This window comes from Amphiura filiformis, chromosome 7 (genome assembly GCF_039555335.1).
Source record: "Amphiura filiformis chromosome 7, Afil_fr2py, whole genome shotgun sequence".
NCBI lineage: Eukaryota > Metazoa > Echinodermata > Ophiuroidea > Amphilepidida > Amphiuridae > Amphiura > Amphiura filiformis.
Genome location: NC_092634.1, coordinates 24,993,141 through 25,018,233, shown reverse-complemented (window position 1 = coordinate 25,018,233; position 25,093 = coordinate 24,993,141). Strand labels below are relative to the sequence as shown.

At 36.2% G+C, this 25,093-nt stretch overlaps 1 protein-coding gene across 1 annotated transcript in view; it reads right to left on the bottom strand.

Annotated features, from left to right (window-relative positions):
• The window catches only part of LOC140157737 (uncharacterized), a 54,341-nt gene that overhangs the window by 8,503 nt on the left and 20,745 nt on the right, over positions 1 to 25,093 (bottom strand). The window contains exons 15-27 of the mRNA XM_072180984.1: positions 23,824 to 23,981; positions 22,977 to 23,051; positions 21,539 to 21,788; positions 20,686 to 20,863; positions 14,847 to 15,171; positions 12,796 to 12,926; positions 12,079 to 12,131; positions 10,932 to 11,087; positions 9,880 to 9,971; positions 6,978 to 7,067; positions 6,383 to 6,455; positions 5,038 to 5,151; positions 299 to 547 (exon numbers count right to left, since the gene is read on the bottom strand). Coding sequence (XP_072037085.1) covers positions 299 to 547; positions 5,038 to 5,151; positions 6,383 to 6,455; positions 6,978 to 7,067; positions 9,880 to 9,971; positions 10,932 to 11,087; positions 12,079 to 12,131; positions 12,796 to 12,926; positions 14,847 to 15,171; positions 20,686 to 20,863; positions 21,539 to 21,788; positions 22,977 to 23,051; positions 23,824 to 23,981 — 1,944 coding nt within the window. The remainder of the gene's footprint in view (positions 1 to 298; positions 548 to 5,037; positions 5,152 to 6,382; positions 6,456 to 6,977; positions 7,068 to 9,879; positions 9,972 to 10,931; positions 11,088 to 12,078; positions 12,132 to 12,795; positions 12,927 to 14,846; positions 15,172 to 20,685; positions 20,864 to 21,538; positions 21,789 to 22,976; positions 23,052 to 23,823; positions 23,982 to 25,093) is intronic.

Genomic DNA, 25,093 nt, shown 5'->3' with positions numbered 1-25,093 from the left:
TAGTCCACAAAAGTAGTAGAAAATCATCAAATTGGCTGGATTATAGATGATAAGAAGTCTCCAAATAGTTCCCAATATTGTCTAGATGACAATACAGATGTTTAGCAGGCAAATGAATGGGAAAAATGTCCAAATCACCACCAAAAATGAGGGAGTTGTAGGAGGGTGTCTAGCAGACACCCTCACCATGCCAGTAATCTCTGCCAGAGGTTATCACCAAAAACATTCCATTGAATTTCCCCCCTGACACTTTGAGCTGACACTTACCACCACAAACAGGTCAATATACCTAACCTACCTGTTGTCTTTGTCCAAACTTCAAGGTCACGCAGTGCTAAATCCACTGCAGCATGTTTCACATTCAATGTCACAGGTCTCAAGAACCGAAGCCTATCAGGTTCTAATCGCACTATAGGCCCAATGATGAACTTGTCGTCGCCGAGTGGTGGATGGTCTGTTTCTGGTGAGACAGTTGATAATGTAATACTTTTTGCCTTGCCTAAGGCTCCAGATGGAATCTCCAACCATGCAATGCCATCAGCAAGTTCTAGGGTGCCCCCATCAGGTCCAATAGTTTTTGAAATTTGTGCCAAAGTTTCAAAATCTAAAAAAACAAAAGAAAATATACATGGTTGTGGTTTGTTTCTATAACTTGTTCTTAACTGGACACAGTTTATCTTTGTTATAAATATTAGATCTATTTATAGACATTGAACTTAAATGTTATAGTGATACTGTGATCTCTTTGAAAAGATTGTGGAATTTATGTACAGGTACTTGGTACTAATCATGCAGGCCTTTGCAGTTAAGATTAAACCGTTGCATAGACTAAGTTGAGTGTATATAACAAGTTTTCTTTCCTACCTCAACTGCATTAGTGAGTGTGTATCCCTGAATTAATTTATTACACAGCCGTGACGTTAGTCACGGCTGTGTCTTTTTTCTTACAGGTTCTTAGTCTAGCCGAGCGGCGGCTAGACTCTTGAATCCCAGTAGTTTCTTTCTTCTTGCACAGCCGCTATCGGCGCTGTGCATTGTTTTTACCGCGTTCTTCTTTCTTCTTCTTTCTGTCAACATCATAATCAGCCATCGTAGCCACATGCTTTCAGGCATGATGACCATACTTGGTCAGTAGAACTGCTTGGTGGTGCCACAGATGTCACATGATCAACTTCCGGTCAAATGTCATCCACTTCCGGTCAATGGCCAAAACTTGGATTTTCACTAAAAATGCTACTCCTCCCACATATTACATAGCACCGTGGCGCCACTTACACACATGCATCACCTAAAGCCAGTGTCTAAAAGTCCTTCACAGAATTGGGATCAAAGGTCATTAAGGGGTCACTTCCTGTTTTTAGCTAAATAACTTTAAGAATTTTTATCTCGACAACTAAACATAGTAGAATTTTTTAATTAAAATTGGAACAATGCATTTTGTCAGTGTACATAAGGTTTTTTTTCATTGAGGTCAAAGGTCATTAAGGGGGCCAAAAGGTCAATCATAAATTTAAAAAAAATCAAAATCCATGTATAAGTTCCGATTAAGCTGAAATTCACCAGGAATATTCCTTATGACATCCTAAGCACTATGTAATATTTTTGGGGTCAAAGGTAATTAAGGGATCACTTCCGGTTCTCACAGATTCGGAGTCATAACTCATTTGTCACTGCTGGCTGTGCATCCTCATGATCGCAGGCTAACGCAATCAGATCTCGTTCTTCTTCTTTCTGTCAACATTTGATATAATTTGCTATAGCTCCTTCATTATTTGACCGATTATGACCAAACTTGCGCACAAGCTCAACTACCCCAGCCTTTACATATGACATGACCCATTTGGGGTCAAACGTCACGCATGAGTAATTTTGGCTAAAAATGTGATTTTTACCAAAATGCTTCTTCTCCTACAGATTACATGGTAGAGTATCGAGATTTGGACATTTACCTTGGCTATAGCCGGGGCCTATGGGGTCCTCACAGATTTGGGGTCAAAGGTCATTAAGGGGGTATTTCCGACACATAACAAAATACCTTCAAAATGCTTCTTTTCCTACAGATTCTATGGTACAGAGATGCGACTGACACATATGCATTGACATTAGTTGGTGTCTATGGGGTCCTCACAGATTTTGAGTTCAAGGTCAAACAGGGGACAAAATGGTTGATTACTGAAAATCACTTTAAAATTCAATATTTTCTGCATATTACGTGCTGTGATCATCAGAATAATGCCAAAAGGGCTCTAGCATTATGTTCATATACGATTGTAATCAGATTTGGCTTAAACATGGAGGAGGGGTCTGTTTTGGGGTCAAAAGGGGTAAAATTCTAAAGTTTGTCCAATTTAAATGAAAATTAGTATATGTGATCTTGATATGATTCAAAATATATTGGAGGTCATTTCAAGGTCACCAGAGGTCAACGAAAGGTCAAAGGGTCAAATTCTAATATTTGTCCAATTTAGATGAAAATTAGTATATGTGATCTTGATATGATTCAAAATATATTGGAGGTCATTTCAAGGTCACCAGAGGTCAACTAAAGGTCAAAAGGGGTCAAATTACAAAGTTTATTCAATTTGAATGAAAATTAGTATATGTTATGTGGATATGATGCAAAATGTGGTGAAGGTCATTTCAAGGTCATCAGATGTCATTTCAAGGTCACGGCTAGACTTCGCAGCCTTACTAAGGATGCAATATATCTAGTTCTTCTTCTTCTGTCAACGTTTAACATAATTTGCTCTAGCTCCTTTATTATTTGACCGATTATGACCAAACTTGGGCACAAGCTCCACTACCCCAGCCTTTACATTTGACATGACCCATTTGGGGTCAAACGTCATGCATGAGTAATTTTGGGTAAAATGTGAATTTTACCAAAATGCTTCTTCTCCTACAGATTACATGGTACAGTAATGAGATTTATACATTGACCTTGGCTATAGCCGGGGCCTATGGGGTCCTCACAGATTTGGGGTCAAAGGTCATTAAGGTGGTATTTCCAGCACATAACCAAATACCTTCAAAATGCTTCTTTTCCTACAGATTCTATGGTACAGAGATGCGACTGACACATATGCATTGACATTAGTTGGTGTCTATGGGGTCCTCACAGATTTTGAGTTCAAGGTCAAACAGGGGACAAAAATGGTTGATTACTGAAAATCACTTTAAAATTCAATATTTTCTGCATATTACGTGCTGTGATCATCAGAATAATGCCAAAAGGGCTCTAGCATTATGTTCATGTACGATTGTAATCAGATTTGGCTTAAACATGGAGGAGGGGTCTGTTTTGGGGTCAAAAGGGGTAAAATTCTAAAGTTTGTCCAATTTCAATGAAAATTAGTATATGTGATCTTGATATGATTCAAAATATATTGGAGGTCATTTAAAGGTCACCAGAGGTCAACGAAAGGTCAAAAGGGGTCAAATTCTAATATTTGTCCAATTTAGATGAAAATTAGTATATGTGATCTTGATATGATTCAAAATATATTGGAGGTCATTTCAAGGTCACCAGAGGTCAACTAAATGTCAAAAGGGGTCAAATTACAAAGTTTATTCAATTTGAATGAAAATTAGTATATGTTATGTGGATATGATGCAAAATGTGGTGAAGGTCATTTCAAGGTCATCAGATGTCATTTCAAGGTCACGGCTAGACTTCGCAGCCTTACTAAGGATGCAATATATCTAGTTTCTTCTTCTTCTTCTGCCGACCATTACATTTGCTCTAGCACTCACATGCGTACACCGATTTTGACCTAACTTGGTCACAACCATCATTGACCATGCCCCTACATATCATATGAAACTCGTGGGGTCAAAGGTCACGCAGGGGTCATAGGGGTCAAAAACGTGATTTCAATTCAAAATGCTTCTTCTCTCACAGATTACGTAGGACAGTGACACCACTTGCACAGATGCATTGTTATTATCTTGTGTCTATGGGGTCCTCACGGAGTTTGGGTCATGGGTTCGTAAGGGGGCCGTTCCGGGATAGAGTGTAATTCTTGTAGAATGCTGTTTCTCCCACAAATTAAGTAGGACAGTAACACCACTTGCACACATGCATTGTTATTACCCAGTGTCTATGGGGTCCTCACAGATTTGGGGTCAAAGGTCATTAAGGGGTCACTTCCGGTATAAAACGAAAAACCTTCAAATGTTTTTATTTGCTAAGAAAAACATAGGACAGTAACGGTATGTTCACACATGAATTGTGGGTACCCAATTCATATGTGGTATTTTTTATTTGGGGTCAAATGTCATTAAGGGGTCACTTCCGGTATAAAACGAAAAACCGTCAAAATTTTTTATTTGCTAAGAAAAACATAGGACAGTAACGGTATGTTCACACATGAGTTGTGGGTACCCAATTCATATGTGGTATTTTTCTATTTGGGGTCAAATGTCATTAAGGGGTCACTTCCGGTCTGAGACGAAAAACCTTCAAAATGCCCCTTCTGCCACAAGTAACATAGCAAAATGGTGCCACATGCACCCATGCATTGACATTAGCCAATGTCTATGGCTGTTTTCATATATTTTGGGGTCAAAGGTCATTAGGGGTAACAACACGGCTGTGTTCGTGGGTTAGACCACAGCTTAGTCTAGTTATAATTGTGATTTAATAAAACAAAAATGACTTAGAAACTTAGACTATATGTTGACATTTAAAATTTGAATGTATAATGTACATGCCTGATAAATGTACGACCAGGCAGGATGCCTTTGCATGTAGAGGAGTGCTTGGATTGCCTCAAGGCACAATTTAAACTTTAAGATTGATTGATTTTAAGAGAGATATTTCTGAACCAAGCACAGTGCAAGAAAAATACTTCCTTGACTGTTTAAATCAAGTCATATCAAATTGTGCAGAACAAATATACCCGTGCATTACGAGTCCAAAAATGTAATGAAACATAATAACACCCTCAGCTCATACATAATCTAAAGATGAACAATTCCAAACTGTCCCAATCTAATATCATCAGGTCTACACAAAATGTTCTCATCTTTATTCACCTTCTTCCATGTTGTCAGTTGCATCTGATGGAGTAGCATCTACAATTACTTTTTCACTTCTTGTAGTATCCTTAGAAGTCTTTAAATGACTACTTGGTACATCCTCTTGAGTTCCTGCAGAACCAAATTAAAAATATTTGACTAACATGTATTTATATATGTGACATGATCTGATCCATGGGGGTCAAAGGAGGCATTTAAAAAAATTGAGTTACTGTAATTATTACATTATACAATAGGCTATCATTTACTAAAAACACCAAAGGTCTAGTTTACTTGGTTCTAAAGTTATGAAGATTTTTGATGTCTATTTTCTTATGTATTTTATTGTTTTTTGCTCCATATTTTGACCTTTATCTCAGTTTCAAATTTGCCGCCTTTTGGCCCCCATGGACCAGATCGTGTCACATATTAACAAGGCAGTTCTCAAACCATGAGTTTTGCGACCACCTGCTTTCGCAATTACTTTTGGTAACAGAAGTAAAACAATTAATAGGGATGGCAGACCCTATTGAAGACATGGGACGTGAACACCACGCATAGTAAATATTCATTAGAGACATTTTTAGCCTATTTTACAGGTTGACCTCAGTGTGCCTTGAACACCACCATTACATTAAAGTTCCCATAGTGCAGCTTGGCCCAAGTTTGGAATTTCTGGCAAAAAATGTAAATAAGCTCATTAAATTCATAAATATGCAAATAACATGATACAAAAACTATAGAGCACATGAGGTCACTATACTCTATCACCTTAGATTAATGGATTTTCAGGCAAATTATGCAAATAAGGTCATTAATATTCATAAATATGCCAAGCAGCATGACATAGAACTATAAAGCACATCCCGGTTCATGAAACTTGGTCATAAACTTACAACAGTTGTATGTCCTTCGCAATGGTCATATCAAGCGATGCACATATTAAAATAAGATTACTAGTTTATTCTATTCATGCATGATATATGATAATGATTGTCATAGGTTTATGACAGTTTCGCGAACCAGGCCCTGACCACCATGCCCTAGTATCAAGTATGAAGTTGGGTAGTTATTGTCTTGCTGCAGAGAGAGTATTGTGGGGCAATAATGAACCTGGCAAACCGTATATTTACCATCATATTTCGTTGTTTCTTTTTTTTTGTATTTGGCAAAAGTTATATTTAAAAAAAGTAAACCAACCGACTAACCCTCACTTCTGAGCTTAAGGGCAATACATTTTAGGTCAAAACAATTATGATGCAAATGCAGCTAAAATTAATTACAAAATATAGTTAAAACAAAACCAATTACAAAATTGTATTGGGCATTAATGACATCATGTTTACCTTAATTTTAAACAAACCTTTTTCATCACTACTTAATCCACTATCAGCTGCAGAAGAATGGACTTGTTGTAATCCGTGTTTATCTGCCTCCTAAAAGTAAACAAAAATATATAGGTGTACATGCACGAGAATATATCGTTTTTTCGGCAGAGTGACGAATCACAAATTTTGAGCAAATTGAGTTACAGCGATAATTAAGAACAGCATTAACAATAGATTTTTATTTTTTCACCAATTATTGTTGGCTTAATTTCACTACAAGATGTCTTCTTCAATTTTGGACCAAACAAATGAGGTAAAACAGAAAATTGCTACTTCATTCCAGCACCTATATTATAGTCCACTGTGTGTATCAATGTATTGGCGAATAAAACCAATATGCCGATTTTATTATAAAAACTCATAATTTTACTGTAACTAAAGTATTTAAGGCTTAGTCTTTAAGTCTCAGTATTTAAGTACATGTACATCATTGGGGATGACAATCATGCAAATAGTAGAAATTCAAAAAAAAAAAAAAAAAAAAAAAAAATGAGGCGTTGCAGTGATGAGCAAATTGCATATTATGGGTTTAATGTATACTTTCGAGCCAAATTTAATGGTGAAACTTACTCCCTGACGTAGATTTCCCCGTAAATCACTACTAATTCCACTATCAGCTGCAGAAGAGTTACCATGTTGTACTCTGGGTTTATCTGCCTCCTAAAATAAAACCAAATATAACAAGGTATTTCTTCAAAATAGAGTTTAAATAGTCTATTTTTTTTCATTTGAGCATAATCTGGCAGTTGATGTTGTTGCAAACTGTGCGCGCAGTAATAAAACAATAATTTGTTTTAATTTTTTTTATGAGTTGCCGTTAATATATGATTTCTGTTGGTGTGGTTGTAGTGGTAATGATGATGACAATAATAATGATGTTGATGATAAAGACGATGATGATGATGATGGATAACACTGATGATGTAAGATGAGAGACTTTAAATAGTTTAAATAGTCTATTTTTTCATTTGAGCATAATCTGGCAGTTGATGTTAATGTTGTTTTGGTAATGAGACAGCAACAGATAATTAGTCTAGTGATGGCTCCAACATTGATTGGGGAGGATGGGGTTACAAACAATATGGAACATTAATGTTTGCCACTCATGTAACTTGTTATGTTTAAATAAAGCGCACGTAGTCAACTATACACCCTGCTCACTTTTCATGTATGTTTTTGCTTAACACATTATGTTATGAGCTAAAAAATACATATCTCCAAAGACACAGTTCAGTGACCTCGAGGCCTCCATTCAACAAGAAAGTTAACCTGAAGTTGTGGAGTATGATGTGTTTATATACACAATACGTTCAGAGGTCAATTTATGAGTGCACAAACATTATAAGGTCAACCAACTATGTCTTTATAATGCGAACAGCATGTAATATATTTTCTTCAAGGCCAAACTAGGTCATGAACCCGACTTTTACAATAAAGAGATACAATGTATACGGCTAACTCCACAGAAATGGTACATTTTCATAAATTTTAAAAGTTCATTCAATGCTTCCAAGTTATTGTTTCCTGGAAAGTAGACTAACAAAGCTTTCAGAAACCACTTTTGTTTTTTGCCTTGCACAATTTAATATATTTTTATGACAATTTGAAGTAGTGGGAACTGGAACAGGTTTGTGTATCCCTAATTTTGCAGGAAATTGCTGTTCTTATGAGTATTGCTGATCCCAGTGTACATGCACAAAAGATATGTATTAGTGGTTTAATATTAGCTTTGATATCTCTACTGCAATTCCAGAACAAAATTTAAACCCATCAGTAACATTATAAATGTATACTACGGCCTTATGGGTATTGAAATGTCCCGTCTGTCACAGAAAAACATCAAAAAGTTGTTTATTTTCCATATTTTAATATATTTTTTGTTCAAAACTTAATTCCTATCTCATATCAAGTAGGCCTCATATAAAAAACAAAGTAAAATTGTTCACTGACATTTAGTATAGAAGATATTCCATCTCAAAATGTGTCTGTCTGTCACATTTTAGCATTCTTACCATGTACAATCAAATGGGGGGAAATTTTCAAGTCAGAAATGTTTGGGTTTTTACTTCAGATTCATATTCTGCACTAAATTTTGGCAAATAAAAAATGATTTAATGCTCATTTTGACAATTAAAATCCATCTGGCAGTCAAACCATTGTAAACACTAAAATTTGATCATTTTTATGGGTACTGGCTGTTTGAGGTTGACTCCCTTCGCATGAGAGGCCTCAAATGATGTTTAAGGTAATATTTTATCATGATTAGATGTTGTTTGTAATTTCTGTGTGAAAATAAATCCCACAAAGTATATTTGAGCAACTCACCATTGCTCTAAAGATCACTGTAAAAAATGTTCAAAAATGGTCCCGTCTGTCACGTCCCGTCTGTCACGACTTTGGCGAGCCCAGGTATAAAAATGTCAGCTTTGTATTTTTTGAGTATGTTTACTGAGAGTTTATGTACCAATGTTTAATTTTGACAGCATTTTTCAATAAATCTCACTTGAGAACAGATAGAGTTTTGCAAGAATGTACTTTTTTTTTTTTTAAATGGGTGCTTTTTCCGTCCGTCTGTCACGCTGTATTTCAATTTGCAACCATACAGCCATTGAATCACTTGGTTTCATCTTGTGTGTTTTAAATTAAATTATAACATGTTCTCTTTGACTTGGAGTATAACAATTTGGGATATGTCTTGTAGATTTTGTTGTTGAGGCATTTGAAAAAAAAGAGCCTATCTAAATGTCCCGTCTGTCACGCTGGAGTTAGCCATACATAATCTGCAAGAAGACAGGTCACATTTTTCCATGTAAAAAATAGAATTATATGCTAGGCATGTTAGTTCCTCTTTGTACTTTGTGTAATAATTATCATCATCATCATCATCACCATCATCATCTGTCATCGTCATCGTTGTGGTCATCATCATCATTACCTGATTTCTAGCCACACCACAACACAAACAAAAACATATCAGATCAATCTATTTGCTGCAAGTCCTCAGAGAAAATTAACATACAAATATATAAAATCATGTTTCTAATTGTAATTACAAACACAACTGCTAAATTGAGCTGAAATGAAAGAAAATAGTCTATTTTGAAAATAAATATTGTTAAATGTAGGAGTGCATGCATGAGAACATATCATTATGAATTTGGCTGAGTGCTGAATCGCTTATTTTAAGCAAATTGAGTTTATGATTATGTTTCAGGTGATTTAATTTCCATCCAAAATTAATAAATAGTAAGCCTTACTCCCTGACGTAAATTTATTACTGATCTAAAAATGTGTCAAATACACTTGGTATTATCAGTTGCTAAGAACTTTATCAAAAGCAAACCCTAGTGTCGAACTATTGACTGAATCTTTAAAACTGATGACTAAATCTATTTACAAACAAATTCATGAAACGTGTCCGCCCTAGTATTAACAATAAAAGTTTGATAAGCAGAAATGATATACAACTCACAGCATCAATCCTCTCTCTGATAGCTTGATCTGCTTGTTTTAGCCCCGTTTCATAACGTGACATGTATAACTCACTGAAGCTTTGTTGTATGTCTGTGAAAAATAAATATTGGGTAACAAGATTATTATAATGCGGAGGTGTGGGAAATTACTAGTAAGTTAAAGGCCTATTCAGTGATTTGCTCATCCGGATGATCCTAAAAATCAGCTTTTGGCACTGTTCTTAGTGTATAACATAGCCTGCTAGTGGTTAAGCTGAAAGCTGTGTATTAAAGACAAAATAAGATATTTTGCATGAATCTGTAATTTCTCTACTTAATGTTTTGAATGGAGCTTCAACTTTGTCAATATTGCTGTTTTAAAAAATTCGTTTCAAAAATACCTAATGACAATTTTAATGACTTATCCTTCACTTAAATTTAAAGACAAGATTTTTTACACATTTGCTGGGATCACTGAATAAGCCTATAATTGACAAAAGTAGTATAAATATATCACAGGCAAGATGAAGTCTATTGTATGCTACAAGTTTTGCTCAATATGTTAAAAGTTTTTGAAGAAACTTTCTCACTGCCCCCCCAAAAAAAAAAAAAAAAAGAAGTTTGCTTGCCCTCCACCGACCAACTCAAATTTGGCCAAATTTAGGGTTGGCCCTTTTAAAAGAATTGGTTTTTAGTTTTTAGTTTATAATTTCAATGGTTTTTTATTACTTTTTCTGTGCCTAAATTTCATTTCAAAGCAAAATTTGGCCAACAAAACATCATCAAGTTCCATCAATCAACCCAAACAAAAATTTACCACCCATTTAAATGTGAGTAGTAAAAGAACAATACTAATAAAGAAATGTTGCAATAACAACAACCATGCTCATATAGTGCTTTACACCAAAGTCCCTAAGCGCTTTCCAAAAATGTACATATATAAAGAAAAAAAAATCACAGTACACTAGTATATGCAATTTGTATGCAATATCAGTAGGAGTGTCAATATGAATGAGAAAATATTTATAAACCATGAAGAATATTACTCTTTGAATGTGTTGTTGCTATTTACCTAGTGAAGTGGGTCGAGATTCTGGATCTTGATGCCAGCATCTTTTCATCATTGTCACAACTTCAGGTGGTGTGCCAGGTTTTATCAGGGATATGGCTGCCACATTTGGTCTCTTCCCACTGATGACTAATTCTCGTATCTTGTCTCGTTTTACAGCTTTAAAAACAAAACACATTCAACAATTAACGCTGCTGTAAGGCAATGGACTATAAGGTGAAAGGCAAGGTAAAGGTCGTACCAAAGCAATGCCCAAAGGCCAAAGGGCACATCCCTTTTTCCTGGGCATTTAGGCCAGGCTCCCCTGATTGACATGTTGTGTGGAGAGTTAACCCCTCTTCCCACACAAGTGTGTTTTACCTTCCCAAAACTATGAATGCCAGGGTGGAGAGAGTGCCTTGTCACAATGGCACTGTTGGCTTTCGAACCCACAACCTTCTGATCCTTGTCAGCCAGTGTCCTTAACATATTGTTGAGTGGATAAGGCGCCCGACTCGATTATAATCCATAGGTTGCGAGTTCGAGCCCTGCTCGTGCCAACGTGTTGTGTCCTTGGGCAAGGCACTTTATCCTCATTGCCTACTGGGGGATGGGGTTGGGTTGGATTGGATGTTTGTATAGTTGTTTGATTCAATGTTGCAATATTGGCGCTGATTAAGCTGCTGCCTGCAAATTGCATTGTCTGTTTAGGTGTGTTTAATGTACAATTCTAGCAATATGACCTGCAGGTCACCATTAGAGTTTGAAATAAAACCTTCCTTCTTTCCTTTTAACTCTTTCATAAAGCACACTGAATATCTAATACATGTATGTAAAACAACTTAACCCTAACTGAACAGAAGGATTTTTTGCTATCGGAAGGGAAAGAAGAAACGAAAAAGGAGAGAAGATAAACAAAGTCATTTGGTACCCCGGGATTCGGACCTTGGACCCCTTGCCCGGCCAGCGATTCCCTGGGTATATATGACTTAGGCTAATTGCATCATCACATCACGTGCAAAGCATGCATGAGCAGTGGTTTTAATAGAGAGATTTAGTGAGACCTGGTTCAGTTAGGGTTAACATGTGAAGCAGATATAATATGGTGAAATTCTTTCACATCATGCAATTAATGTTGTATTGCAATGTTGTTATTGTTTGATATACTCACTTGCAGGCCATGGACTTTGGCCAGTGACAAATTCGTACATAGAAATCCCAAACCTGCAAGGAAGCATTCAATATAAAATTTTAACAATACAAATATTGGTTCATTTTACAACTGCAACAATACAAATTCAAATTACCAACTCTTTCTTAATATTCCTATTTGATTTTAAAAATACAACAAGATTATTTTAAAAGCAACATAGACTTGGAAGATCTTTCATTAAATTTCAAAAATATATCTGGTTTTCCTGCAGTTTTACTTCGCCACGGCCGGATTTACCATTGGGCCAGATGGGTCCGGGCCCAGGGCCCCCAAATTGCCATTTGCATCTTTCTTTTAAGCCCAAGAAACATCATATTTTGGGCCTAAATAGGGTAAAATTGCACAATTTTGCATGGTTCGCGTGCACTGGCCCTTTATATATAGCAAAATTCAGCTCATTTTGGGCTGAAATAGTCTAAAGTGTTTTTTTTTTCGCGAGCTTCAAACGCAAATGTCCTAATGAAATCTTAACAAAATATGCTCATCTCCCTCTAATGCTTCCTCCTCCACGCACTGTCAATCGATCTTAATTATATTATCAATACATAAACCAACACTTGGCCACTTCAGTTCACATAAAATGCCTTCCACACGGTGAGTTTGGGGGCCTCCAAATTTTGCCCTGGCCCAGGGCGCCCAAAAAGATAAATCCGCCCTGCACTTCAGAAACCTTACCCGTATATGTCTCTTGAAGGTCTCAAATCTTCACCTATTCCAGCCAACACCTCTGGTGCCATATGAGAAGAGGTGCCCACTTTTGGCTTGGTTATTGATGTTCCACTTGAAGATAATCCAAGATCACCAATCTAGTAAATAAATCAATGTTTGACACTATCAATATTAATTGAACCTTCTGATGAATTTATATTCAGCAGGGCAATGAAAACTGCAAGTTGCTAATTTTATGGTGACTGGCAATGGTACATTTAAAACAATTTATCCTAAAAGGCTAGAAAGGAGGAAAAACTGGTGTTTAATGCTTAAAAGTTATGCAGGGGCTGTGCAATAATTATGTGTACCCCATATCAAAATTGGAAATAGCGTAAGATTAAACCAAAGTATAAAGTACTTCAGATAAGATGTCTTCCAGTCTATCCTTGGTGTACACTATTTGATGCATAAGATATATGGACAAAGTAGACAGATGCAGACTTGAATAGGTGTAGGCTTAATGTAACAACCATGGTGAAGATAAGAAGTATCCCAACAATGACGGATAAAAATGGTATGGTCAAGTATACAAATATTGACTGCTATGAGGGGCATGGTCAAAATTATAGGCCCAAGGTGATCTCAAAACCATGACTATGCCCCGAGGTGTAGCCGAGGGGCATAGTCATGGTTTTGAGATCACCGCGGCCCTATAATTTTAACCATGACTTGAATAAAGCAGTCAATATTTGTTTTATATACCGCATTAATATAGATTTTTGTCATCTGATTGGTTAAAAGGCCTATATTATTGTTCTTCTAGGCCATGGTAAAATTTACCAAGAAAGTTTTTTGTTATGAACCAATCGCATCACCGCAACTGGCAGGCAGTACGTCAGTGCCATGTGCGTAACATGAACACGCCATCGCACGTATAGAGTTTGATCGGGACGCACACTGATGAAGTGACTATTCCCGGGGAATAGTCTTTTTAAAAGACTATTGACCGGGGAATAGTTCAGTTTCTACATAAAGGAGGGCATAGCTAATTCAATGACTGCACTTTTAACCAATCAGATGACAGGAATCTATATATGAGGTATATAATTGTCAATATACCACACCTTCACCTCAAAGCATACACAAGCGACTTCACTATCTCTAGGCAACCAGGACGTCTTAGAACAAATAGTTGGAAAGATCAAGTACATCACAGCATTATGCCACTACAGGATGTTGAACATCAGGCACAAGGCAGGAGATGACTTATAGGAGAGCGCAGGTATACATGCCACCCTGTGCATTTATTGTAAATTTAAAACCTAAAAAAGCGAGCAGGAATTTTGCACATTTGAACATTTTCCTATAGATTCTCACACATCTTTATTTTAGGAGGGTGTCAATGCCAAAACTTGTTTGCTTCCCCACCTTTCTGACCTGCAAAAAATGCTTGCCCCTGGCCTTGCAGCTTGTCAAAAATCTTTGGCCCAATGTCAGATTTTGGGGAACCCAAATGCAAAACCTTAATACATTAATAATGTGATGCAAGCACAGGGTGTAGGAAATGTTCCATATTTGAATGTTTTCCTACAATTTTTCTATACCGATATAGAGTATGCTAGCAATATCAAAACAGTGCCACCCCCCCCCCCATTGCTTATTCCTCCCACCTGTTTTTGACCTGCCAAAAGACGCTTGCCCTGCTCCTATAATTTACCTCCATAATTATTTCACCACCTCTAACAATAAACCATTTTATTTATTACAGAAGACAATGAAAAAAGGTTGTACATAACCACATGCTCTATATATACAAGGTGTCCCAAAAGTCTTGATTCCATTTTGAACTCTTTCACAAGGATTGGCCGAGGGGAAATCAAATTACATATTTGTAAAGAATAAAGTCATGCAATTATTTAGATACCAAACATAATACGTTGTCCTTCCCTATTACAACATACATGAAAAAACAAATGCAACATATCAATACCAGTATGAAAAAATGTGTTGAAGATGGTATCAAGACTTTTGGGACACCCTGTACATTTCACTGAATATGAAAATTGAACAATTACCTTGACAGTGAAGCCATGATCAACAAACATGTTTGATAGTTTGACATCGCAGTGAACTATAGGGGGCACTAGCCTGTGAAGATGGTGGATTCCACTAGCAATATCACAGAGCATACGAACACGTCTTGGCCAGCAATCACAGTCCAAATATTTAAGAAATGACTTCAAGCTGCCATACTTGAAGTAATCCATGACTATCCCTTGAACTCTGCCTCGATCTGAAGGTTCATCAATGAGACCAACAAGGCGAACTATGTACGGAGAGAATATAGCTTGTCGCATCTTGACTATCTCTTTCAGAAGTGGGTGGCTATCGCATTTTTTCCTAGGGAATAATCAAAATTTCATATCATTGTGATCATTGCACATTTACGAATATAGCTAACAGTAAACAGATATACGAATAATATCAAGGAAGTTTTGTAACATTTTGCTACATTTAATTAAATTTTCACACAAATATACAGCTTGTAGAATAACAAGAGCACCACTGGTGCTGTAGCTCATTTGTTATGGGTTATGGTCAGGAATACCATGCATAGCTATGTATAGCCATGCATAGCTATATAGCCATGCATAGCTATGTATAGCCATGCATAGCTATGTATAGCTATGTATAGCCATGCATAGCTATGTATAGCCATGCATAGCTATGTATAGCCATGCATAGCTATGTATAGCCATGCATAGCTATGTATAGCCATGCATAGCTATGTATAGCCATGCAAAGTTATGTATAGCCATGCATAGCTATGTATAGCCATGCATAGTTATGTATAGCCATGCATAGTTATGTATAGCCATGCATAGTTATGTATAGCCATGCATAGCTATGTATAGCCATGCATAGCTATGTATAGCCATGGATAGCTATGTATGGCCATGTATAGCCATATGTAACCATGTCATAGCCATGTATAGCTATGTATACAGGGCTGCCAACTTTGAAAAACACATTTCAGTATTCTCAAACCTCAAAATCACCATAGTACTGTGATCAAGCACAAATCAGCATTTTGAAAATATACTTACGGTTCTCAAGATATTTATTTATTCAAGGCATTTATTTATTTGTACCTTTTGCTTGTCGAGTATCCTTTGATTTTATTTTGTTTAATACAGTTTTGTTTGTATATTTAATGTCTTGGATGCACCATCAGATAGATGAGTACCACTGATGTAAAAGCAATTTCCAAATAAAAACTTGAAAGTTAAAAACTACAACACTTTCATGGTAAATACCATGCATAGCTATGTATAGCCATGCATAGTTAATATGTATAGCCATGCATAGCTATGTATAGCCATGCATAGCTATGTATAGCCTTTCATAGCTAAGTAAAGCCATGCATAGCTATGTATAGCCATGCATAGCTATGTATAGTCATGCATAGCTATGTATAGCCATGCATAGCTATGTATGGCCATGTATAGCCATGCATAGCTATGTATAGCCATATGTAACCATGTCATAGCCATGTATAGCCATGTATAGCTATGTATAGCCATGTATAGCCATGTATAGCTATGTATACAGGGCTGCCAACTTTGAAAAACACATTTCAGATGATTCTCAAACCTCAAAATCACCATAGTGCTGTGATCAAGCACAAATCAGCATTTTGAAAATATACTTACGGTTCTCAAGATATTTATTTATTCAAGGCATTTATTTATTTGTACCTTTTGCTTGTCGAGTATCCTTTGATTTTATTTTGTTTAATACAGTTTTGTTTGTATATTGAATGTCTTGGATGCACCATCAGATAGATGAGTGCCACTGATGTAAAAGCAATTTCCAAATAAAAACTTAAAATTTAAAAACTACAACACTTTCATGGTAAATAAAATGATTTAAAACAAATAAAATAAAATTTTGCACACACATCTAATTTTCCCGACTTCATATTTCAAACGAGGGCTCCCTTCAATCTTCAGAACAGGGAAAGGCCACTAGCCTAGTGTTTACCCCCAGCACTTCCCTGTTCAGACTTTCTGTTTGTCTGTTTTGTAATGTCAGAGAGGGGTTGTCATGGTCCCATATATACTAGGCACTGAAAAAGTGCTAGTCAAAAGGACATTTAACCTTGAGTAAATGTTTACATAACTGATTGGGTTTAGTGACTGGTCAGGATGTTTGATAGGTGTAAATGAGTGAGATGTTTGTTCATAGTCAGGGTTGCCAACCAACAATTTGGTAGTCCAATTAGTTCTGAATATGCACTAATTGGGAGAATTTGAGACACTATTTGCTCATGGCTCGTGCACAGAAGTTAGGGCCTATGGACAGCACAAGCTCAATTGGTGCTTTATCTATTGACTTGCCGAATGTAAGGCAAAGCAACACTGAAAAGCAAACATTGTAGCCGCACTGAAGCAGTAAAGTTCAACATCTCTTTTACAAAATCGCCAGATCAAGGAGTTTGTACAGTGTTTGTAATATGAAAAGCACCACAAACAGTCTGCATAGGAGACTATTCCATGAAATTTGGTAAAAATTTTCGTAACAAAATGCTCCAAAAATGACACTTTCCATCCGAATTTTCCTTGCTAAATAAGTAACAATCATGAACAATCATGCAAAGATCGCCGCCTCAAATTACCACATCCATTGCTCAAACGATGTAGCAAGAGAAAGAAAAAAACATACAGAAATCTGGACCATGCCTATAGTGCATTGCGTTATGCAATGAGCTAAAAATTACCCCCCAAAAACCACACACACACCCCCTCCCCCACAAAACACCAACAACTGAATAATTTTACAAAGAAAGGAAAATCAATGTTAAAAATAGCTAAAAATGTCTGTGTATAAAAACAGTATAATAGTGTGAAAGCTGAAAATCATGTTGTGTAAATAAATGATCACAACAACCATCCAAGACTTACTTATTTCCAATTTAATGTACTTTTTAACATGTTTTTTATATTAATTATGTAACTTATGTGTAGTCCATACAGGACCAACGCAATATGTAGCACTATTATCAACGCCGTCAGGCGTTGGTCCTTATAGATTGGTGCTCTACCCCCAGCAGCGCAATCGAATTACCATAAGCAGTGACCAGAACCAACCCAGTTAATGACAACGTAATAACTCCAAATATGGTTGGTAACCCGCCCATTATTTAACCGCATCTGTTATGTAACTGGGACGAGTACGCTAGTCATCTCAATCGATTGATTATGAGATTGCATGGATCAAAACACTTCACACTTTTGAAGTAGCTGGGTTTCACCAGTGTAGGCCTAAATCGTGATATCATATTGATTTATTTTGTAAAATCAGTGTTGTTATTTTAGTCTGGCTCTATTTTGGAAATGTGCTTATTTAAGCATCAAGCGGCAAGTTCACAGTAAAAGTTGGCAACCAAATTGTTTTGTTTAATTCGGGTATGCTGAATTCAAAACTTTGGTCTACCAAGCTATATATATATTGGAACTCCGTGACCCTCCAAAAAGACCCTCAAACACCCTACATGCTCATGTCATATGGGGGGGGGGGCAAAAATGCTCCAAATTCACTAAAAACGTGTCAAATTATTTGTCTGGGTCTAAGGAACACAAAAGTGCAACATTATTGCGCACGTAGGACATATTGAGTTTTGAGGTTCGACAGGTCCAAGGTCAATTTGCACGCTAGGGGTGAAAAATTAAAAGTTGCTCCGATTTTCAAAAATGGATGCAAACTGTTCTTCAAGTTCAAGGGATTCTTTGATTAATCACTCAATCGTTGGTTCATTCAACCAACGATCCGTCCCAATAAGTATTCAACAAACAATCAAGAAAACAAGAAAAATCATTATTGAATTGATTGATTAATCAATTAATTGATATGGTCATCCAATCAATCAATATAATAATATAATATAATAGAATCACAATAACTTATTAGATTGATATATCGATAATAGTCAGTCAATTATTGAACTACTCATCAAGTATCAATCAATAATCATTCGCTCGATCAATCGATCAATTATTAACAAATTACATTGTAGTCTCGCAATTAATGTACCGTATCTTGGTGTTAAAATATCAATCAATTAAGTAATCGAGTAGTCAAGCAACCACTCAATTTATAATCAGTCTCTCAATTGTCTCTTCATGGTCTTACACTAGGATCCACAACATGCTCATCTATAATTAATAAGGGCACAATTCTTTAACCCCAATGCATTTGTATAGTCATTGAATGACCTTTGAAAATTTGGATACAAAACTCATACTCTGAAACTTGAGGTCAAATTTGCACTATTGAGTATTTAATTGAGGTTATTGAACTATGTCATTAGGATGAGGCCATTGTGGTCCATAGTGTTAGATCTGGCAATCTCAATCAGTCAGCCAAATAGTTATTGACCGCTCATAACTTCATCAATCTCAAATTAATCAGTCTCTCAATCAACCAATCTACCAATCATTCATTCTATAATTCAATTACAAATTGCATTCCTTTATAATTCATATGCATGATAATCATTCATTAGTGACTGATTAAGCATCAATAATCATTAATACTCTGGTTCTGATATGATTAGTCTTTGATCTAAAAATCTCTAAACAAAAAAGTAAGCAAGCAAAAATGAAAGAAATCATAATTTCACGATATAAGCTATAGAAGCCTGATCAATGGCAATATATAAATCAATCAACGAAAATAAAATAAATAAATGAATAATTAATGAACACACATTAATAATAAAACATAAATGATGATACATGAAATAAATGTAATTATAGGCCCGTATTAAATAATGAAAGAAAGAAAGAGAGAAGGAAAGAAAGAAAGAACTTGCTGAACTTCTTTTTTTTTCAAGAAAAGGAATTAAAGTAAATAAATGAGTGAAACCCAAAGTTTTTATGAAGCGTGTGTCCTCCAATTCTATATTTTTCTTAAACATGTTAAACGAATAGGTCAACTATCCCAATTAATAGGGGTTGCGCATATGACGTATCATACCGTAAATATGGCGGTATACTCAAATCCATTCAACAAAAGCATGATTGCAATCTACCGAGACAGTTCGTCTCACACACATAACAAATGCACTACGATCAAATAGGTTTATGACAACATTTGATTGAATGGACTGCACTGCAATCAATAATTTCAAGCACAACCTCTATACAAAAATAGTAAGGAATCGAGGTTAACCAGGACAATATTAAATGTAGTGATGACAAAAGGAATTGATTGTGTGCAACCTACAGGTCAGTGAACTGAGGGTAAGAAGAAAACCGAGTATTATAACAGGATTAACACATGCAACTGAAGAGGGTTAATAATCAATTTTGTTACGCAATACTGGTGTCAATTCCAAGCTGGAAGCTAGTGTTCTGGTAGCAGGTAGTTACCACACCTACTGACAGCTATTGATGATATTTAGTCAATCGGATTGGCTGAATATCGTTAGTCGCTGTCTGTAGGCATGGTTAATCAGTTTGAGATTTCCCTCGACTTTCCAGGTCAGGATATGTCTAATCTAGAAGGACCCACGCCTGACGGCGTGGACTATCGTACTAAATGGAGCGTGGTCCTCCTTGAAGGACTACTTATGTGTTACTGTGCCTTAATAGCATTTCCGGCACTAGTAGCACTATTATAAGTCAGTGATGAAAGTCAACTTTTGACAAAAAGCCGGAATAAGTCTGAAAAACAGGGCGAAAATTACCAGAATTGCAGTAAAATGGGCTGAAAATATAAGAAATTGTGTAAATGTGGACTACAAAAAAGCCTGAAAACTTACATCCCTGATAAAAACACTATATTGAAGTACCATACATCGCACTAGCAGTGGAATATGCTGGTGCTTACATGCTGGAAATTTAAGCCAACCACCCACCACCCTTCACTATCACTATTCTTAGCACATACTCTGTGTCTAATATCTTAACTGCCACCTGCTCTCCCTGTCTGTGTGCCAGCCAAACATTGCCAAATCCTCCTTTTCCAAGGTCTTTTATCAAGTCCAAGTCATTAAATGCGATTGTGGGGATATCATCTGGTAGACAATCTGTGTGTTAAAACAACATAATACAAATTACACTAATCTATATAAAATTATAAGCAATAATTGATATCGATTGAGCTCCTTTGCTAGGACAAATAAAGAATTTTCAAGAAAATCAGGGTAGTTTTGGCAGGGCCAAACTTAATTTCTACCCTTTTGCACATACAAAATATACTTTGTCAGTATGAATCCTTATGGCTACAAGGTGTGGGTTCAACAAGTTTGAGAAATTTTGATCTTGATCTTATTTGCAAAGTTCAAGGACCTTTTTCCACCAAATAGGGGTGCCATTGAAGTGGTTTCATAGCCCACAGAATGTTCAGCTCGTACAGTACAACATGTATTATGGGGTATTACTCTTCCAAATATGGCAAATTTAACATTATTTACACAATTGTAGTACATTAGTGAACCCAAATCTCTTCAAACTAATGCCCCCAGGTGTTTAGTTGGAATAACTCTAACTGTGACATAATCTGACCCAATCAGGCCAAAGGAAGCAAGCTTGTCTCGTATAAATTCCATTGTTGCACGTTACAAGATTTATATCAACTTTCCCACTATTGTGGTTTATTTTGTTTACTATATCTGCTTGTTGGACATATAGTGTCACAATTGAAAAGTTCTTCAATTTGACCTATATTTTTTAGACAACATTATAGCCACTTAATTACTTACCTTGTTTTGTGGTCTCTTCTCTTGGAAACCACAAGCTACAGAATTCTGTCTTTACCAACTTCTGTGTCTCATTGCATCGGATCTTTGCCTTCATGAGACAGTCTTTCAGTGGAAGCAGATGGTAACATCTGGAGACTTCTGATGGAGCACGCGTGTCATTACAGGGGCAAGCTATGGAAAACTCATACGTGATCCGACGAATCCAAGTGGTGGTCAGCTCATTGAGAGCATTAGCAAGAAATGCTTTCACCTGAAGATACAATACTATTTGTATGAGTTTACAAATGCAGTTGATATGAAGGCTTAATATCTCAAACCTGAACTTTGAGATAAATATTGAAAGATGCAAACAGTTACAAGCACCTGCACATCAAGAAACATTTCTAGGGTGTTTTAAAACCCTAGAAATATTTTGTGACAGAAATAAAAATTTAAAAATTCATGATTCTGTAACAGCCATAATGCTCAATTGAAAATGAGTGCCCTTGAAAATCTTTGACCATTCGGTCATACCAAGGTATATATTGTAATATATTGTAATAAACATAGTTCCCAGAAACGCAAAAAAGTGATCTAATGCACAGATGAATAATACCTCTATACGCTGGCGAAGTTATGTAATAATCGGATTAACTACCATAGCAATAGGTGAAAACAATTTTTGAATATACCGCGCTGCACTGATATCGTTCACGCGGTACCTCTGCATTGAACCATATCATGCTGATCACTTGCACCTGTAAGATTAGTATCTTTGAAAAGACCAGTATTGTTTTCAATATATGATTGCAGACATACACAGGTGATGAGTGTAACCTGCTTGTAGTGAAGCGCGATATGTTCAAAATTGTTTTCACCTATTGCTATGGTAATTAATCCGATAAATTACGTAACTTCGCCAGCGTATAGAGGTTTTTCAATTATCTAATCACTCATTTTATATCTCCAGCTCCATAACCTTGGAGGGATTATCTCTTACAGGAGTACCATATTTGCTAGAAAAATCAACATGATATCTTCTTCCATGGCACGATGGGCCTATAATCATAGATTAAAGTGGCAAGTTTTCCGTAATAATCACGGAATTGGGGTAAAAAACAGAATTTCGGTTATTTCCACCAGTTTTTTGAATGTATATTCAGCAAAAGGCCCAAACAAACACCATCTTTTATTGATATTTTATTCTATTCCTTTATTTACTTAAGTTTAGGGCCGTATTATTCCCTGTCCAGTAAATTGTCAGCTTGAAATATCAAAACGAAGACCAAATTCTGCCAATTCTAATACCTCATAAAAGTTTTTATTTGTATGTAATTTGATGTTTTTATAATGTTTAAATGTTTCTAGTGTGCAATTGTCTAGTGTGAAATGGAGGTATATGACATGGCGAACAAGCTCTATTTTCATCTTGCTTTGGCCACAACTCACTGCTACTTACAGATGAACATGCCTTGGCATCTGGTGGAGCATCACTGCTGTTGTCCCAAAGCTCACGAATCTTGCCCACAGTGACCTGAATTATAAATATGATATAACATGAAAGCAATCACATTTTAATAAAGCCAAGAGAAATACGACGTACGATTTAAGATATGTAGGGAATATGATCAAGCAGGTTGTCAACAATAGCCAATGTGCTTTGCATGGCAGTAATGAGTGTGTGTGTGCATCATGTTTGTTTTAAAGATCTGTGCCTGAACAGTGAAATGGCTATTTGTCGTTACGTCATACGAGCATATCAATTACAGACTGGTCCAGGAGATCAGTATCTGTGGTATTAAATATTGCAATCACCTTAGGCCAAAAAAAAGTTTGTCTCAAAGCTCAGATCACGAGTAGTTTGAAAACAAATGCGAAATGCGATTTTTTTGTTTGTTTTTTGGACTTGGTATTTTTATGGTATTTTGAGAAAAAATGTGATTTTTGCTGAATTTTTTCGGAAAAATTGGGGGTTTTTTTGGGTTTTTTTGGAAATAAAAAAAATTTCTGCATTTCTTTTTTTTCAAATCGCACGATTTTACAAATGCGTGCACAAGCTTTTGAGACAAACCTTTTTTTTGGCCTTATCTATAGAAACACTGGTTCAATTCTGATATACCCTGCACACCCTGTGTTTTAGGTTTAAGGGTTAGGATTAGGTTTAGGATTAGAGTTAGGGTTATAATTAGGATTAAGGTGGATTAGGGTTATAATTAGGGTGGGCTAGGATTAGGGTTATGGTGCTGGGTATTCCAGAATTAATCCAAAACACCAATAAGCATGTATGTTGGTGTAATAATACTCACTTTGACACATATTGGGTTTGTAGTTTGCATTCTAAGCTGGAAATGATGTACTTCATCAAGACAGAAGTTGCCATTGCGGTAGTGCAGTGTTGGCTTCTCTCCGCTTTCTTGTTGGGACCAACGGGCAGCATGCACCAATAGACGATTAAAGAGTCCATCTATTGTTCAATAATATAATAATAATAATATGAAAACAATTATAATAATAATATAGCACCTAATGCAAATGCCGCTAGGCAGTTTACCCCTCTATATGACTGAACTATCTAAAAGACAAAAAAAGAAATAGTGAGCAACGTGACAACATCAATAATGAAGATACGGTCTAAAAGGTTTGTCTTGAGAGTGGACAATTTGCAGCCAGATGTTGTTTTCAGGATTCAACAGTCATAAGAAAAGTCTTCAAACACATTTGTGTCAAGAACAGAAAACTGCCACCCTCTCTCCACTGTGCAATGTTGAGAAATGCCAATATATTCAGAAGTTTTCCAAAGTGTTCCAACCCTCAGGGGCGGGGGCACTCACATGCAAAGGTGGTACGGGTATATATGTGGTGGTCAAGGGTAGGGTTGTAAAATTCCCGGGAATTTTCGAAGTGGAAAATTTCCACCAGCAATTTTGGGAATTAACAATTTTCGGGAATATTGGGAATTTTCAGGAATTTCCGGGAATTTTCATTCAAATCTAAAAATCAAAGTTTAAACAGGGGAATCACTGTGTAGATTAGGGTATTGGAGTAATTTATAAGAGCATACAATCATAATAAAGAACTTCAAGAATGATCAATAACCATTTTTATCAAAGAAAACAACAAGCATGACCAGATCTTACTGCATTATGTTTTTGTTCTGTAAAACATCTTACACTAGCTAGTACAATCAGTTTTTGAACAATAACCACAAACTCTGAAGGGATAATCATGATCTTAAATCTTATTACATAAAAGACTTGAACTATTGTTTTAGTAATAGAATACTTTAGCACTATCAACATTTTTGTTACCAGCTACCAGCTAATTGATCTTGAATATTACCGTATTCGTTCGAGTATAGTCCCACCCGTTTTTAGGTGAAAATTTTTCACAATTGGGGGGTGGGATTATATCTGGTTCCATACTGCGTATTGCTGTCTGGTTAGCAGGTACGAATAATTCCGCGTGAATTGAGACATCGGAGCAGGACTAGCCTACATCCCGTATCCTGCTATCACTCAAACAAACAAATCTCTTCACGAATTCACTCACCTTGCGATCCTACATCATCAGTTGAAA